At 37.7% G+C, this 18,967-nt stretch overlaps 3 protein-coding genes across 3 annotated transcripts; 1 reads left to right on the top strand and 2 right to left on the bottom strand.

Moving 5' to 3' along the window:
• Nucleotides 1–7,676: 7,676 nt before the first annotated feature.
• Nucleotides 7,677–9,808, bottom strand: LOC141651061 (uncharacterized). Its single transcript, XM_074458786.1, has 2 exons — nt 9,799–9,808; nt 7,677–8,437 (listed from the first exon to the last, which is right to left on the bottom strand). Exons 1-2 carry the CDS (start codon nt 9,806–9,808, stop codon nt 7,677–7,679), a joined length of 771 nt encoding a protein of 256 aa, XP_074314887.1.
• Nucleotides 9,809–11,062: 1,254 nt separating this feature from the next.
• On the top strand, nt 11,063–11,614 carry LOC141651060 (uncharacterized). The gene has a single exon (XM_074458785.1). The coding sequence runs from the start codon at nt 11,063–11,065 to the stop codon at nt 11,612–11,614; it is 552 nt and encodes a 183-aa protein (XP_074314886.1).
• A 3,059-nt stretch (nt 11,615–14,673) lies between these two features.
• LOC141652955 (uncharacterized) lies at nt 14,674–18,084 on the bottom strand. The gene is made up of 3 exons (XM_074460576.1): nt 17,304–18,084; nt 15,171–16,587; nt 14,674–15,072 (listed from the first exon to the last, which is right to left on the bottom strand). Exons 2-3 carry the CDS (start codon nt 15,423–15,425, stop codon nt 14,851–14,853), a joined length of 477 nt encoding a protein of 158 aa, XP_074316677.1. The 5' UTR covers nt 15,426–16,587; nt 17,304–18,084; the 3' UTR covers nt 14,674–14,850.
• Between the last annotated feature and the right edge of the window lie 883 nt (nt 18,085–18,967).

Below are 18,967 nucleotides of genomic sequence, written 5' to 3'. Positions count from 1 at the left end.
ACTTGGATGACTTCTCATTAGATATGAATATGTATTGGGGTGCCAACAATTGTTTTTGGGCAACTCCGCTGTTATACAAAGTATTTTCTGAGATTGTCGGTGTTCCAATGGCTCATCAAAGGTACATCCCCCATGTCCGTCAGCCGGTATGTACCCGGCCTCATTTCTTCAACTACCTTGTAGGGACCCTCCCAGTTGGCCGTCAACTTGCCATGGATGTTTCCTTTGGGTGGAGGGGCTCTTCGGTTACGAACACCTCTTGCTCTTTTGACATCTTCTTAGCTTTTTGGGTGGGTTTTTTTTTTTTTTTTTTTTGTTTGGGAATGACTAGCTTCTAGTATCTGTATTCCCCACAGACGGCGCCAATTGTTCCGGGTATGAATTCCGAAGCAGGTTTGTTTACCACGCTAGCTTTGTCGAATAATGCCTCTTCTAGCCTTGACTGCTCTCCTCGGCCTCTCCTGCAACAATGAGCAAACTGAGGGCTTGGCTTTGTGCCAAGCGTACTCACTCCGACGCTCAAGTCAGTGAACTTATTGTGATTAAGTAGTATGTAGCTTGATGACGTGTATTGTAGAGAGATGAGAGAGATAATACCAATTTAAGTGGTTTTTAGGTTAGATTCTGGATCCCCTCCTCAATGAGGATTGAGGAGTATTTATAGACTTTCACCTTTTGTCACGTAGTGGCCAAGTGGGCCAAGTGGCATAGCAGGTGGAAAGACTGATCTACCCTCGGCCGAGGGACCTAGGGCAGGCCGACGAGCCTGGTTGACTCCATGCCGAGGGTTCTTGGATATGAGTACGCGGGTATGTGCCCCGGCTGGTAGGTTGCCATGCCGAGACCCAGGCTGGCAGGCCGAAAGGCTGCATCGGCTGGGATGTCTAAGCCATTGGCTTGCTGTGGATATCTTTGACCTCGCTCAATATGTTTGACTTGGTCAGCGGGTGCAGAATATGCCCCATCACAATTATATTAGATCATATCTAAAATCAACTACTAGATGTCTAGATCAATCATTAATTTCTTAGACAAATCGGTATTAATAATGTTCTAAATTGTACGTACTCCATGTTCGAAAAGTTATACCACACGAGCAGACAGTTTAAAGTCTTGAACTTACATTTTATTATGAGACTTAAGAATAATAAAAGAATAAGAAAACGATAAATTTGTCATATTACAAATATGATGAATAATAATACAATGTACGAAACTTATAGTAATCTGGCATTCTTTACTGTTCATCACAATTATAATTCAACTTTTTCCTTTTATGAGGCTCTCTATATTCTTCTTGTTTGGCTTTTACAAGGACATTTGATCTGGTTTCCACAAACTGTCCACCAATTTCATTGACTTCCGTCCACTTTCTGTAATTGTGTCCTTCACCTGCTGTTTTAGGTTGAAACTAGTTTTGATGTCCAGCTTCGAGACTTGGATTAACCGGGCTACATATGTACTCTATATATTTATTTTATTTATACGGAGTATAATTTTGATTTTGTTTGAGATATTTTGTTATGTAGTTAAAGGTCAAATCCTGACATAATATCAAAAAGAAGTATTTAAAGTGAACTTCAGACCCGGTTACGATGACTTATTCTAAAATCAAAGTCTCAAATCAAGATTTAATATGACTAAACTTATCTACTAATAGTAGAATTTTCGTAAATAAGGGGGCCTCCGGCCTACAAATCCATCCTAACTTGACTACCGCACTTGTCCTTGGACTTAGTAGAAGAGGCAAATCCAAACAACTTTCTTCTCAGTCTCTCAGGTTCTGATGAAGATATTATTGGAAAATAACAAATTGAAACAATATATACAAAAAAATCTCATTTTTCAATTTTCTCGAAACTCCAAATAATAGATTGGACTACTCACATTTGATAATTTTAATCTACATTTATCTAAACTCGTAATTAATCACCTCTCGGTGCAACAAAAGATTGGGCTTTCATTGTAATTCCAAATTGCCACATGCCCATAGAATCTATACATTTTAGCTTGGGCTTGAAATTGGGCTTTAATAAATCACTTAAACCTTTGATTGTACCAATCTATAAATTACGAGTTTAGATAAATGTAGATAATTTCCGTTGTTTGACTAATGAAGTGGAGGAAGTAATAAACTTAATACGGAGTATATTATACTCCCTCCGCTTCATTAGTCAAACGTAATGTAAATTATTGATTAGAACGGAAGATTAAACAAGTTTACTTGTTGAAGCACATATCGAAGGCTTGGCAATATGACATTGAATTTAACCATTGTTTAGCTCAAAATTTGTGCGATATTGAGTTATTATATGTTTTGTATGTATAATTTGTCATTCTAGTGATTTTTTAGCTCAATTCCATAGCTTTAAAATTATTGGATATGGCAAACATGAATTTTCTGACATTGATTTGTGTTGGTTTTTTGTATCTTAAAATTCCAATTGACCTTATCCTAAGTACGTAGATTGTTGCTTTGGAGGACTTGTAATTGACACTGCTGAAATATGACTCGATTGAATGATACAAAGTATCTCAAAATAACAAGAGCTAGCCGATTAAGTTGACATCGCACTTGGATATTGCATTAAGCAAGTCATAGATAGATCAGAACAATTTTTTTAAAATCAAATCTTTTAATACTCCTATGATCCATTATAACCACTGATTCGAAAAAATGATCCAATTCAAAATTGCCCGAGTTGAATGATCAGCAAGAAGTGATCCGACTTGATTCAAAGAACCTACCATAGCCGGATTTGTAATTAACAAGATGAACGAGAACGATTTTAACAACGATTTCAACAATGAAGCTAGTAACGAGGTGAGTTTACGATTTAGTTTTGTCTCAAATTTATGTTTTATTATCGATTGATTCCCGAATTAGGATAGATGCCTTGATTCTAGACGGAATTAGGATAGATTTGTTGACGGAATTATTTGAAAATGGATTCAAAAAAAAAATATGGGGAATGGGCTGGACGAAGAAATTTTTCGTCAAACCCAGGCCTGGACGAAAAATTCCGTCGTCCAGTATGGGCCTTGGACGAAGAAATTTTTCGTCAAAGTCTGGGTCTGGATGAAAAATTCCTTCGTCCAAGGCCCATACTGGACGAAGGAATTTTTCGTCCAGGCCTGGGTTTGGACGAAAAATTTCCTCGTCCAAGGCCCATTTCATATTTTTTTTTGTTTCCGTCTTATATTTTTTTTAATTCTTTCCGACTCGTTTTGTATAAAATAATTAAAATAATTAATTACCGTCTTATTTTTTCCGTATTTTTTAGTTTTCGTACGTTGTATTAATTTTTTTTATTTTAATTCTTTCCGACTCGTTTTGTATAAAATAATTAATTACCGTCTTATTTTTTCCATATTTTTTAGCTTTCGTACGTTGTATTATATTTTTTTTTATTTAATTCTTTCCGATTGTTTTGTATAAAATAATTAAAATAATTAATTATCGTCTTATTTTTTCCGTATTTTTAGTTTTCGTACGTTGTATTATATATTTTTTTTTATTATTCTTTCGGACTCGTTTTGTATAAAATAATTAATTATTATTAACTAATTTATCGAAATGCGTGCGTAGGTGAATAACGACAACGACGGTATGTAAGTTTAATCTCATTCTTAATCATGTATATTCTAATTACTAAATTAATATACGAACAAATAAATTGCGGAAGCGATAAATAAAGATCGAGAATTAAAACCTCCAGCCATTGCTTATCGGTATTCCTGAACAGCTTTTAAACCCGAATAAAGAAATAAACCCGTTTCCATCTTTCCGATAACTCGTCTGTGTGTCTGCACGTCTGTCTCTTTCTTACTCTGATTTCGGTTCCGAACCCTCCTTCTCACTGATTTAGATGGTGTATATTATCTTAAGGGAGAATAGGTTTGGTGACCTTTACCAGATGTTATCACGTTTCTTTTATACTGTTTTTCCCATCAAAAAACAGTTTCTAAGTGACTAAAGAAGTGGGTGGTGGTGGCTGTAGAATAGGAGAGGATCATGGGTTGTTACCTTGATCATGGGTAACTTCCCACATAAAATGGACCACTTAATTATCTGAAAACTGAATTTAATTATTTACTAATTAATTAACTAATAAAATATTTCAGATATTCTAACATTCTCCCATTTGGTCCATTTAAAATAGAAACTTCATGTACGGATCATAGCGACGAATTCTCTTGAGCGAAAATTAATCTTCCATGTATTACGATACACTTAGTCTCTCACCACTCACACTTAACTTAATGAATAAACCATATGTTTACTCTAGGTCAAAACATAATGATATTTCTCAATAAAAATAAATAACCAAAGTATGTACGTACATAATCCAAAATGAGAAAATATCCAACTAAATGAAAAATTTCAATACAATAAATAAATGTATCACATTATGGAACCAAGTCCCATATTCACTACGTGACCCTTGAAACCTTTAGGTGGCATGCCTTTAGTCAAGGGATCAGCAATCATTAATTCAGTGCTAATGTGTTCTATGATCACTTTCTTTTCCTGAACACGCTCTTTTATGGCCAAATACTTAATGTCGATGTGTTTACTTCGACTTCCACTTCTATTATTCTTAGCCATAAATACCGCAGCTGAATTATCACAATACATTCGAATTGGCCTACTAATAGAGTCAACGACTCTTAGCCCAGATATGAAACCTTTCAGCCATACACCATGTGAGGTAGCCTCAAAACAAGAAACGAACTCGGCCTCCATAGTAGAAGTGGTCACAATGTCTCGCTTAGTACTCCTCCAGGATACAGACTCAAATCGGCTAGCATAAACACATATCCTGATGTGGATTTTCGTGAATCAATGCAGCCACCAAAGTCTGAGTCGGAGTACCCCACCACTTCAAGATTATCAGTCCGTCTATACATAAGCATGTAATCTTTAGTACCCTGAAGGTACCTCAACACTTTCTTTGCAGCCTTCCAAAGTGATCGATGCAGGTTACTCGATATCTGCCTAATACTCCAACAAAGATATGCAATGTCGGTCCGTACGGACTTGAGCATACATAATGCTACCAACAGCTGAAGCATATGGAACATTTTTCATTTGTTCCCTTTCTAAATCATTCCTGGGACACTGGTCTAAACTGAATCGGTCACCTTTCACAATAGGTGCTACACTTGGTGAACAATCTTTCATTCTGAACCTTTCAAGCACTTTGTTGATATAGGCCTCCTGAGACAAGCCTAAAATGCCTCGGGATCTATCTCTATGGATCTTAATGCCAATGACAAAAGATGCCTCGCCCATATCTTTCATATCAAAGTTATTTGAAAGAAATTGTTTCACCTCATATAGTAACCCCTTATCATTGGTTGCTAGAAAAATGTCATCCACGTATAACACAAGGAAACAAATCTTGCTCCCACTGACCTTAAGGTATATGCATTGGTCCATGATATTTTCTTTAAAACCGAACGAAGAAATAATTTCATGGAACTTCTTATACCATTGACGAGAGGCTTGTTTCAAACCATATATGGATTTATTTAGCTTGCAAACCAAATGCTCACCATCTTTAGAGGAGAATCCTTCAGGTTGTTTCATGTAAACCTCTTCCTCTAAATTGCCATTAAGAAACGCCGTTTTCACATCCATCTGATGTAGCTCGAAGTCAAAATGAGCTACTAATGCCATGACCACTCGAAGAGAATCTTTCTTTGATACAGGAGAAAATGTCTCCGTGTAGTCGATTCCTTCCTTTTGAGTGAACCCTTTAGCAACGAGCCTTGCTTTATGTCTCTCGATGTTGCCAAGTGAGTCTCTTTTAGTCTTAAAGACCCATTTACATCCGATGGTTTTTACACCATCAGGCAACTCGACGAGATCCCAAACTCGATTAGACGCCATAGAGTTCATCTCATCTTTCATAGCATTCATCCATAAGTTTGAATCTGTAGAATTTATGGCTTGTGAAAATGACATAGGATCATTATCAGCTCCAACATTGCAATCCGATTCTTGTAAATATACTTCATAGTCGTCAGGAATAGCCGATCTCCTTTCTCGAATAGATCTTCTTAATGGAATTTGTTCAACCTCACGGTGAACTTCTTCCTCATTATGATCCACCCTATTTTGATCGACATTTTGTGGAATTTCTGTATTTGGTTGCTGAACCTGCGGTCGAACTTCAGGACCGTGAACAATAACCAACCTGTCACTTAAAACAGAGGGTGAAGCTTCATGTTGATCCTTTTCAGGTTCAACTTCTATAGTACTCCCACTGATTAAGTCATTCTCTAGAAATTTTGCATTTCTAGATTCCACAATCCTGGTACTATGAGACGGACAATAGAACCTATAACCTTTGGACTTTTCGGCATATCCAATGAAATGCCCACTAATAGTCCTTGGGTCTAGTTTCTTTTCTTGTGGGTTGTAAATTCTCACCTCAGACGGACATCCCCAAACGCGTATATGTAGCAAACTCGGTTTCCAACCTTTGAATAACTCAAAAGGCGTCTTTGAGACGGCCTTCGAAGGAACCCGATTTAATATATACACAGCCGTCTTTAGTGCATCTACCCACAAAAATGAAGGAAGTTTAATATTACTTCTCATACTACGCACCATTTCAATTAATGTCCGATTCCTTCTTTCTGCTACACCATTCTGATCCGGAGAACCGGGCATAGTGTATTGGGCAACAATCCCATGCTCTTGAAGGAATTTAGCAAAAGGACCAGGTGCTTGTCCATCTTCAGTATATCTACCATAGTACTCACCACCTCTATCTGATCTCACAATTTTAATGTGCTTACCACATTGTTTCTCTACTTCAGCCTTAAACAATTTAAAGGCATCAAAGGCTTCGTCTTTAGAACGAAGTAAGTAGATGTACATATATCGTGAATAATCGTCAATAAAGGTAATAAAGTATTTCGGATCATTAGCGTTCATGTCCGGACAACAAATATCCGTGTGTATGATTTCTAATAGGTCAGAACTCCTCTTAGCACCTTTCTTAGATTTGTTAGTTTGCTTTCCCTTAATGCAACTAACACAAGTATCAAAATCGGTAAAGTCTAAAGTACCAAGTACCCCTACCTTTACCAATCTCTTAACCCTCTCAATGGAGATGTGTCCCAATCTCCGGTGCCATAACATAGAGGACTCCTCATTCATAATACTTCTTTTTAAACCAGTATTAACATGCATAGTGTTTTGAGTGGTATCATTTTTTAAATAAAGACGATATAAATTATCAGACAAAATACCATAACCAATAACTTTAGAATTTCGCAAATCGAAACCAGAATTCGAAAAATTAAAGGTAAATCCAAACGGTACAAGCCTTGAAATTGAAATTAAATTCCGAGCAAAATTCGGAACATAAAATGTCTTTTCCAAAACCAAAACAAAACCACTACTCAAAACTAAACTGCATGTCCCTACGGCCTCCACGTTCGAGCCTATCCGGTTTCTGAATAGATAGAGCTTTCACTTGCCACTTTGGTTTCCATGCAGTTTGTCATACCCCGCAAGGTATTCGAAACATGGATTGTAGTACCAGAGTCAATCCACCAAGTATTATGAATAATATTAACCATATTAGATTCATAACAAACAAACGCATGAAAATTACCTTTCTTTTTAAGCCAAGCCTTGAACTATATGCAGTCTTTCTTCATATGTCCCTTCTTTTTACAGAAGAACATGAAGACTCCTTCTTAATGGTCGGCTCAACAGACATCTTACCCTTTCCCTTATCCTTATGGTGACCCTTCTTAGTACTAGATGATTCTTTATTAGTACTAGTGGTTAGGTTCACCTTTTCGCCCTCCTCGAACAACAATCTCCCCTCCTCTTGAACACACATGGTCATTAATTCATTAAGAGACCATTTGTCCTTATGTGTGTTGTAAGAGATCTTAAATGGGGCATATTGTGCTGGGAGAGAACACAAAATGAAATGTACCAGGAAAGAGTTAGACATAGTAACTTCCAATACCTTAAGTTGGGCTGCAATATCCCTCATGCGCATGATGAAATCACGCACTCCATTAGTGGCATTGAGCTTCAAAGAAGTAAATTTCATAATTAAGGTGCTTGCCAAAGCCTTATCAGAAGTTTCGAACTGTTCATCTATTGCTTTAAGAAGGTCTCGAACTTTAGTATGCTGCTCGACGGAACCTCGGATACTAGCACACAGTTTTGTCTTTATGAACATCGTGCAAATATAGTTTGATTTCTCCCACTTTTCACGATGGTCTACTTCATCTGGTGTGCTAGTTTCCTTTATCTTAGCCGGTTCATCATGTTGTATAGCATAATCGAAACGCGTGAATCCTAAATGCAATAGAACTCTTTCCTTCCACACCTTAAAATTATCACCAGTTAATTCAGGAACGTCTATTTTGATATCATAGGAACTTCCAGGTAAACTTGCTGCAAATTTTAAATATACATGCTTAGTAACAAAAATTGAGACTTAACTTTATCACAACTTACCAATGTAAATTATGCTTATATGAATCTAGTGACATAAACTTGTCTGTGGGCTAAAGTCTACTCAAATTAGATGCATAAAAAATTAAACTTTATGATGAAACTATCAAATTATATTCATTTCTCAACTCCTGTGGGTATATTAAGAAACATAATTCAATATAACATCCTAATTAATCACACAAATATAATAAGATTCCTGTGGGTAAGTCTCATCACATTACGTATAATTAATTACAATAAAATGTCTAATTTCCACATGCGATTTCGAATAAAATTTAATCAATTAGAGATGCTGTGGCTACTCCCTAACTAATAAATTGAAAATCACTTGACATTTAAACCATTAATCTATATACTGAACTTAATGTATATAAGGTTAGGGAAGTCAGATATTTAACAACAGCACAAACCATAAATCAATGCTACTGTCGAAAGTCCAAAAAAAACGGCATCACTTCAAGCAAATTTAAATAGGATCAATTTCTAATATAAAGCATACTTAATTAGCCAAAGTAATTGAACACACATGTACTGAAGCCAAATGTCATGAATCGTCCACTATCAGACTTATCTAAGTGGTCAGTATTAACAAAATCAAAACCCAAAGTCCACATGATAAAACCGTAAAGGCGACAACTAAACAAATGGGACACAGCTGCACAAGTACACAATTATTTGTCCCTTATGCCAACAAGTCAAGTCTCTTTCATATTTTGCAGAGAGCACATGGGTACTAATGTACTATACATGCTTATAAAGTAGGTCTAGGAAAAAGTATATACATGCACCATCCTCATAAATGCAGCAAACAAAGGACAAAGAATATAAAAATAACTTGTCACACAACTCACAAGGACAAAACGTATACTTTTCATAAACCAAAACAGCAGCAAACTTTATTCTGCATATCACTTCTTCAAATCAGACGAGACAAAATGGGCAAAACTTCATCCCTTACCCCCGTCCCCACCATTAAAACAAAAAAAAAATCCAGAACATAAATTAACACAAAAATTCCAGATTTCATGATAAAAAACGAATCAGAATGAAGACGAAGCTATAAAAAACAATTATCAAGGGAGTTTCCGTCGGAAAAAACGAAAAAACAACACAACAGATCCATCATATCAAAGACGCAAAACTGAAGTCGGAATCAACAAGCAAGACAGAGGCGATATACTCGCTCTGATACCAAATGTAAGTTTAATCTCATTCTTAATCATGTATATTCTAATTACTAAATGAATATACGAACAAATAAATTGCGGAAGCGATAAATAAAGATCGAGAATTAAAACCTCCAGCCATTGCTTATCGGTATTCCTGAACAGCTTTTAAACCCGAATAAAGAAATAAACCCGTTTCCGTCTTTCCGATAACTCGTCTGTGTGTCTGCACGTCTGTCTCTTTCTTACTCTGATTTCGGTTCCGAACCTTCCTTCTCACTGATTTAGATGGTGTATATTATCTTAAGGGAGAATAGGTTTGGTGACCTTTACCAGATGTTATCACGTTTCTTTTATACTGTTTTTCCCATCAAAAAACAGTTTCTAAGTGACTAAAGAAGTGGGTGGTGGTGGCTGTAGAATAGGAGAGGATCATGGGTTGTTACCTTGATCATGGGTAACTTCCCACATAAAATGGACCACTTAATTATCTGAAAACTGAATTTAATCCCCTATTTACTAAATGAATAGGCGAACTCTATTATTTTCCCGCCAAAAAGCATATTCTTAAAAAAGGAAACTAATGATATAATTATATTCATTCACTAAATAAGGAAACTAACAATGACAATTTAATTAATCTATTATATTTTCATTAAAATTAATCTTTTCTTCAAATTATATTATTTTCATTAAACTCTAAACTATATTATTTTAATTAAAATAAAAAATTTGATAGAAAAGTATAAATTGCTAAATCTTTTATTATTCCTATTATTAGATGATGAGTTGACCCATATTTTGTCTATAACGATCGTTGTTATTACTTTCGTGACAAAGAAAATTGAAAAAAAAAATATAAATTGAAACTCATTAGTTTTATGTTATAAAAATATTTTTATTAGAATATATTTTAACTCATGACTCAATTCTCTTAACTAATTTTCAGTTCAAACTTTTATTTATCCAAGCAAAATATAATGATGACAAATGTAAAGAATTACTATAAGGTATCAATATTATATAAATAATTTTATAAAAATATTAAAACTTTAAATACCGTGCATATAATGCACGGGGTCTAAACTAGTTATTTACTAATTAATTAACTAAAAAAATATTTCAGATATTCTAACACGGTATTGATTACTCAGATCATTTTACGACCACCAGATTTTTTTCGTCAACTATGGAAGCGTTTAATTGGGCATTTGAGATCGGACTTAGACTCGGGTTTGGTATAAAAAGAGCAAGCAACAAGAGAGTTGATGGTTACACGAATTTGAAACAGGATTATTTTGTTTGTCGGATGGGTGGAAGAGGTCCCGTAAATAATGATGTCGATGCTTTAATGAGGGCTAACACGGTTACCGCGTGATGTAAATGCAAATTTCAAATGAAAGCTGTTGAAATACAAGAGAATAAGTGGAAGCTTGTCATGATATCCGGGTTTCATAATCATGCTTTAACGTTCTATTGTGACGACGATAGATACTTTGCAAAGTTTGATGAAGAGGAGTTGACTTATATCGACGCCCAAGTTAGAGCTCACGTAAGACCGGCTATTATTAGTGCGGGTTTGCATCAGCGGAATCCGGAAAAGTCAAGACCTAATCGGCGACAAATCTACAATCGTTCTCAGAAAGTAAGGGCCGAGGAAAGAAATGGGAGGAACCCGGCACAACCGATGTTAGCACTTGCGGTTCAGCATAAGTACGTTCATTATTGGGTCACTGATCAGGAGACCGAAGAGCTAAACCACGTGTTCATGGCTCATACAGAAGCCGTTAAGTTGTTTCGATCATACTATTATGTGGTCCTAATCGATTCCACGTACAAGACAAACTTATACCGTCTTCCGCTTGTTGAGATGGTTGGAGTCACACCCGTTGGGAAGAGCTTTGTGATCGCGTATGCTCTTCTGACGCATGAGTCCGAGAATGGATAGCGTTCGGTCTTACAGAAACTGAAGGCCCTTCTCAATGATGTCGTTTAACCTAATGTTATTGTTACTGATTGCGAGCAAGGGTTGTTGAACGCGATTCCCACTGTTTTTCCGGATTCGGCTCACTTGCTATGTCTTTGGCATATATATGCTAACGTGGAGACGAGAGCACTTCATATCACGGGTCGAGATAGTTGGGCTAAGTTCATAACTTGTAACTTGTTTAAAGCGGTTGTCGAGGCGGATTCCCGAGATAAATTTGATGTGGCGTGGGCCAATTTGGCAAGGCAATGGGCGGGAGTGGCGGCTTATATTGAGAGTCAATGGTTCCCGCATGTGGAGAAATGAGCCAAGTACAGAACGAACAAGATAACTCAGTTTGAGAACACTTCTACATCCCGGGTTGAGTCGGCTCATGCGAATTTGAAGAAATGGTTGAATAGCGCGAAACTGGCCATTGATAGCATCTGGATCCGTTTTCATTCTTTGATGAAAACACAACATGTTGAGATCCGACACTCGTTGGAGTTATCTAGATCGAGACGGTTAACGGGGATTCATCGATTATTCTCCAGATTTTCTTATAAAATCTCAAAGAATGCCATCATTAAATTGCGTGGAGAATTAGAAAGAAGCGCCAAGATGACGGAAGATGCCTTGATGATCGATTGCGGTTGTGTAAAGACTACTACACTTGGTTTGTTATGTGCTTGTTCAATTCATCGCATTGCTAGAAACGGATTTCGAGTCCCTCTTGATGTGTTACATGTATATTGGAGGAATTTGGAGTACGATGGTTCGGAGGCAATGTCGGCTTGTGACGATGATCGACTCGAGGAGTTATTCGATGAAATTCATAATGCAGATCCGAGTATGAGATCATCCATGTTCGATGCCCTTTACTCTCAGATACATCCGAATGGGGAGGATATATACGAGCCTCGGGTGAACGAGAACCCTAGAGGACATCCGATAGGGGAACTCGTAGAGAACCGTCTGCCGTTGAGCATGTACGAGTTCAGGTTCGATTAGGCAGAGCTACGCCCCAAAGAAACTCGTCTTCGCAACAACCTAACACCCCCGGGTCCACTCCGACGGTTCCGGTTACTCCGTCTAGTACCCCCGTTCCACTCCGACGGTTCCTATTACTCCGTCTACTACTCCCCATTCCACTCCGACGGTTCATTTTACTCCGTCTACTACCCCCGATCCACTCAAACGGGTCCAGGCACACCGTCTACCACCGCTACCACGAGTACGGGGAGTTTCAGCACATAGCATTGCGCACCTCTGGAGGTAAATTACACTATTGGTCATTGGAGGTACTTTTCTTATCTTGAGTTTTTGCCTTCCTGGTTTACAGAGTATCTAGAAGCGTGGTATAATCCTTCCGGAGACGGTCATTGTGGTTACCGAGTTCTCTCACATGCTGTTCGGGGTGACCAATCTCATTTCACGATGGCTATAGCAGATTTAGTTAGGGAAATCCGTAGTCCCCTTTACCGTGATCATATCTATGGCCCGGAGAGATTTGATGCGGAGGTAGCTAGAATTAGATTTATGGATCAGGTACCGTGTGGCACGGGTCATTGAATGGACGGTTTCGATCTATATGGTTATGCTACGATGTACAATTGGGTGATATGTTGCGTTTCTTCATGGGTAGATCAAGAAGGTCACCGACATTGGAGTAGTAGTCATACTTACTTGCCTTCACGAGCCCCCACTGGAGTACCTACCCCATATGGTGTCTTATGGATATTACATGCGGGAAGCCACTATCTGAGGCTCCGGGTACGCCCCTTGTCACCTATGCCTCTAATAGCCCCTTGTTGGGAACATGATGATAGCATAGCTCATTATAGAGGCATGTATCGACATCAGCTAACTTTGTGGCGCAGTTTCGAGACCGGATGTTAGCTTTTATTTGTCCGATTATTGTACCTTATATTTTATTTGTCCAATTATTGTACCTTATATTTTATTTGTGCGATTATTGTACCTTATATTTTAGTAGCTTAATTTAACATGCAACGATATTTAATTAAAACATTCCTTAATTTGAAATACAACGACATTACATAAATCACTTAAAACATAATTAAAACATAACTAAACCTGAAAACCTAAACCCCATACCTCAAACCCTAACACTAAACCCCAATTGGAGGATTTTCAAGCAAGTGCCATACGGTGGCACTAGGAACCACTAATTCAAGTCGAGAAACTAGCACTGGTAAATTTTGAACAATTAGATCGATTCTTAGTTGATAAGCTCTGATTTTTTGAGTATTTAGTATTGTAGTGAGTGAATAGGAATGGATGTTGTGATTGAAATTGACACAGAATGGGCCATTTATAAGAAGTCGGTGCAAAACGGTTATTTTTGAATTGTAACGGTTATTTTTGAATTGTAACGGTTATTTTGAATTGTAACGGTTAGATTTGAATTGTAACGGTTGGATTTGAATTGTAACGGTTATTTTTGAATTGTAACGGTTATTTTGAATTGTAACGGTTATTTTTGAATTGTAACGGTTATTTTTCCTCCATTTTTTCCACAATCTCACCTATATTAACATCTTCATATTCTTGTATTTTTCACTCATCTTCATCTTCTTCTATTTTTCACTCATTTTCATCTTCTTTTATTTTCATCTTCATCTCTCTACTTATGTCGACATCATCCTCAATGTGGAGAAACCACCCTATTGAAGGCCTTAATGTTAAGAATCAATGTTGCAATCGTTGTGCCAAAAACGCTATCATCAAGATTTCCGGGTCAATTAATAATCCAATAAAAGCGTATTTTAAGTGTTTAGATCGCAATAATTTTGTGTCGTGGTTGACTGATGATCATTTGACAGTAACAAAAAAGTTGATGATAGCATGTGAAGATGAAGGTGATGATGCATCAAGTGGAAATGTCATGAAAGAGCAATTGATAGGTATAAAAGAAGAGATTTCGGAAATGTCAAGGATGATGAAGTTTTATTTCAAGTGTATCTTGTATTTGTTTGTTTTCCTTATGTTAGCCATTGTCATGAAGTAGTGAGTATTTCCAGAAATTTCCGAATTTGCATCAGTTGCTATGTATTCCAGAAATTTCAGAATTTAAAACCGTCATATTTTTTGAATTAAACAAGGTTTGAATAGTCGACTAACATAGTCGTCCAACATAGAGAAAGTGTTTAAAAACGTACAAAATAAATGAAAACAAACACAAATTAGTCTCCCGACTACTCATCATCCTCACCCTCGCTGTCAGTAAAGACACCATCTGATCTACGCTGAACATGATCACCGGGTGTTTGACGGGGTCCTCTAGTACTCTGTATGTGCCTAGCCCTCTCAACCAATGGTTGGATGTTCTTCATCATCTTGCGGAAGAACGAAAGCTGTTTCTTGTCATCGGCAATCCTTCCGGCTTGGGCAAACTGAAACACTAAAGCACGTGCAGTCTACATATTGACAAAAATAACTAAGACATTTTAATCATTATCGACAAACAGTAAGAAATTTAAACAATTATTACAACAACGGTAAGTAAAATTATTACCTCAGCAGGGACATCAAAATCGTCATGTGCAGCGGGGGCATCATGGTGGTCGGGATCAATGATCAACGGGTGAGAACTCCCATTATACCAATTCTTGTAATCTGGCGCCGTTATCCCCGGGAAACTAACTGGTCTTGATCTACGAGAAAGGTGAACCAAGTGATCCTCCCAACAATCCCAAAGATGATCGGCCACCGCCCCGACACTAACCTCGTACCCTATCCCCGAAGCAGGACGGTGCGCCATCGTTCTCATAATGGAATTGGGTATTACCTGCACATACCCAAACTAACGTAAACACCGATCGGGCTGGTACGGCTTGACTATGTCCATGAAACGAACACAACCGGCAAACAGAGTACGAGGATGATACTCCTCCTGACGCGGCCCATACGGATCTCACCAAATGGAAGCATAAGTAAGCCACACCCAACTGTCGGTACATGAAGGCTAGTGCACCGGCTCCCTAAGCGTAGTGGTGTACAAAATCAGTATCACTGAGGACGTAACCTATCACCTTATTTGTCGACAAAAAGTGTCGACCCCAACACCGCAGCCAAGAACCTCTGAGCATGAACAACATCCCAACCAGCTGCCGCCATGTCACAAACTGCATCTACCAATATACCCCCACTCTTGTAAATAGGGACCTTATTAGGGTTTAACGGCAACCTCAACTCGTTTTGTGACTTCGCAAAGAAGCCACAAACATACATAAGGGGATCCGCCAACGTCCCGTCCGCACTCTCAACCTTACAACAGTCACCATCTACCCGAACACCTAAGATCTGCGCAACATCGTGAAGAAGTATGGACAACTCCCCAAAAGGCATGTGAAAACTGTTGGTGTCGGGTTGCCATCTCTCAACGAAAGCAGAAATAAGGGGTATGTTCAAATACTCGGCCATGGAATCTGCAAGGTAAGAAAGACCACTACCTTCATAAATAGTCCGAACGACCGAAGGTAGTCGCCAGCAACTCAACAACCTCGTCTTACCAAACCGGTGGTAACCCGTTAAAACTGGTCAACCGACCTCATTAGGAGTCGGCCATAAGGTAAGGGCAATGTGACTCCTAAAGCTGGGAATCACGTGAGGAACCAACGGACCACCCGTAACAGGATCGGAAACCAACCAAGAGACATCCTTACCCGACTTCTTCTTCTTCGGAGCCACGACACTACTAGAACTACCATCCGACATCCGTTGAAAACGCCCTTTCTCATCCCGTCTACGGGACCCCCTACGCACTCGCTCCGCACCCGCCTCCTCCTCACCTATCTCATCAACAGCCCGAACCACCTCCTCCAATTCCTCCGCAGTCCACGACGGGACTGGGTACTACCCTCTCTAGCCTCAGACTCAAACTGGAGCCCCTTTCGAGCTCGAACGTGACTGTCTTTTCCTCCACCGGCCATCTATTCAAAAAATAACAAAAAGGCGTTGATTAGTTAAATTAATAAAACCGAAAATTTTATTAATTATAGTGTTATACTTCACTATTTCTTTTTATTTGTCGTGAAACGGAAAAATAAGTTTAAGTAAAAAAAAAAAAATTAAAATACAACGAACTAGCCCCGAATGGGGTTTATTAGTAATAATTAATTATTTTTTTTACGAAAACAAAACAAGACGGAAAAACAAATTTTAAAAAATTAAAAAAATAAAATAAATAAAAATACAACGAATTCGGCACGGACGGGGTTTATTATTAATAATTAATTATTTTTTAATGATAACAAAACAAGACGGAAAAATAAGTTTTATAAAAAAAAATCGACAAATTAAAAAAAAACGAAAAAAAAACACGTAACTGGGCTTGGACGAAGAACATTTTCGTCCAGATCCAGGCCCAGACGAAAATGTTTTTCGTCCAAGACCCATGCTGGACGAAGAACATTTTCGTCTGGGCTGGATCTGGACGAAAATGATTTTCGTTCCAGCCCAGGTACGTGTTTTTTTGTTGTTTTTTTTTGAATTTGTTCGATTAAAAAGTTGCAAAACACGATTATATCCGTCTCAAATCAAGGCATCTATCCTAATTCCGTCTACAATAAAGGCTTCTATCCTAATTCCGTCACAAACATACAAACTAAGAAAATATTCAAAAAAAAAATTAATAAAGAACACATACGTTGTTGAATGTTTGAATTTGATGACGGAAATGATGTGGTTGAAGCGGGTTTTTGTTGTTATGTGAGTTGATTTTTTTTTTTTAAGTTTTAAGTGTGAAAGAGTGACGGAGTGTGAGGGAGGGGTAGTTTAGGAAGTTCATTAATAATTGTCGACGATAATTAGTAATGTGTCGATGATCTTTAGCAGCTAGGTTGCTAATACTCCTTGTTTTCGAGCCCAGCCCAACAAACCAAAGGTGAAGCTTTCTTCTTTATGTTGGTCTTTTTAGTAGATCGTTCAATGAGTAGGCCCAACTCAAATAATAAGAGCAATTGTCATATAAAACAAGGAGCATGTGATCACAAGCCCAACATAACAGCCCACGAGAGATAACTTTCAAGACCCGTCTCGATGCACTATTGTCACTTATTTTTCCGCTCAACTCGGTACCTATAAAACAAAACATCCAAAAGCAGTACCAACATCCAAAAATACTATATAATTGCCTTAATTAAGTTTATTTTTCTATCATTCTTTTTAATACTAAAATGAGTAAATAATACTATGTCGATTTATTATATCGATCGAATAAAAAATAAAATGTGGGTTAAAAATCGGTAAAATAAGGTGTTATCAAATCTCCCCACACTTATCTCTTACTCGTCCTCGAGTAAGCTCAAGAATGGTAAAAAAATGCTAATCAAATCGGACCCCTAATACTGAATGCATGATTTAAGCATCACTAAGTTATTTAACTAATAATATCTAAATGAGTATTAGCGCACTCAACGCCCCTTCAACTTATGAGGTAAAGCAAAACTCGTAAGGCAAGTGGGGTCTTGCAAGAAATTTTTTGACACATCCAACATTTAAGCACGAAATAACACATAAGATGCATCACAAAAAGTCAAACCGCTTTCCTCATCTAAGCGGCCGTTTTTCTTTCAAAAACTGAGCAAAGAGAGTCTTTAGTGGAGGATGTCGTCTCAAGGTATCGCCAAGGTGTCTATTCCCTAGTTCTAGCTCAAGTAGCCGACATTGACAACACGGAGAGCCTAAGAAACAAATTCTAGGCGGGAAAGAGGGAGTACTTCGCTATACTCCCAAGAATGACACGACACACACAAGATTCGACTCCATATCAAACCCTTGACCAAAGGAGACACAAGACCGACTCTCACGGGTTTCACTAGACACTCGTTGAAGAATAGGGTGATTATTGTGACAAAAGTAACCAAAATCACTCTCCTAAATCGACTTGTGAAGCATGCCCGCATTCTAATATGGTACTCCATCCAATATCCGCAAGAGAAATGTCAAAATGATGCACATACAAGAGACACAGTCGGGTTATAACGAGGCTTGGGTTATGTGAAAAGGGGTTAGTGCAAGCACCATATTAGGATATGTGGGGCTAAGGATTGAGTAGTCGCCACATTTAACCAATCCACTAAACTTTACCAAATGCAAAATGATTCTTCCACAAAATTTGGCAAAAATAACCATTTCTAAAAATTATTCATTTCCTTTCTAAACAAGAACAATTGCAAATCCATCAACCCTTTATTGAACACAAATACAACACTCTTTTCTTTTTGTTTTTCGTTTCATTTTGCTCATTTCTATTTGATTTTCTTTGTTTCATTTTTTCAACACTTGTAACCTTCTTATTCTTGCAAAATG

The sequence above is a fragment of the Silene latifolia genome, chromosome 4 (assembly GCF_048544455.1).
Source record: "Silene latifolia isolate original U9 population chromosome 4, ASM4854445v1, whole genome shotgun sequence".
In the NCBI taxonomy this organism is placed as follows: domain Eukaryota; kingdom Viridiplantae; phylum Streptophyta; class Magnoliopsida; order Caryophyllales; family Caryophyllaceae; genus Silene; species Silene latifolia.
This window is presented reverse-complemented; position numbering and strand designations above follow the sequence as displayed.

Coding starts and splice junctions, on each gene's coding strand:
- LOC141651060 (XM_074458785.1), top strand. CDS start 11,063: ATGAAAGCTGTTGAAATACAAGAGAATAAGTGGAAGCTTGTCATGATA.
- LOC141652955 (XM_074460576.1), bottom strand. CDS start 15,425: ATGAGAACGATGGCGCACCGTCCTGCTTCGGGGATAGGGTACGAGGTT. Junction 15,073..15,170: donor ATTTTGATGTCCCTGCTGAG/GTAATAATTTTA, acceptor GTCAATATGTAG/ACTGCACGTGCTTTAGTGTT.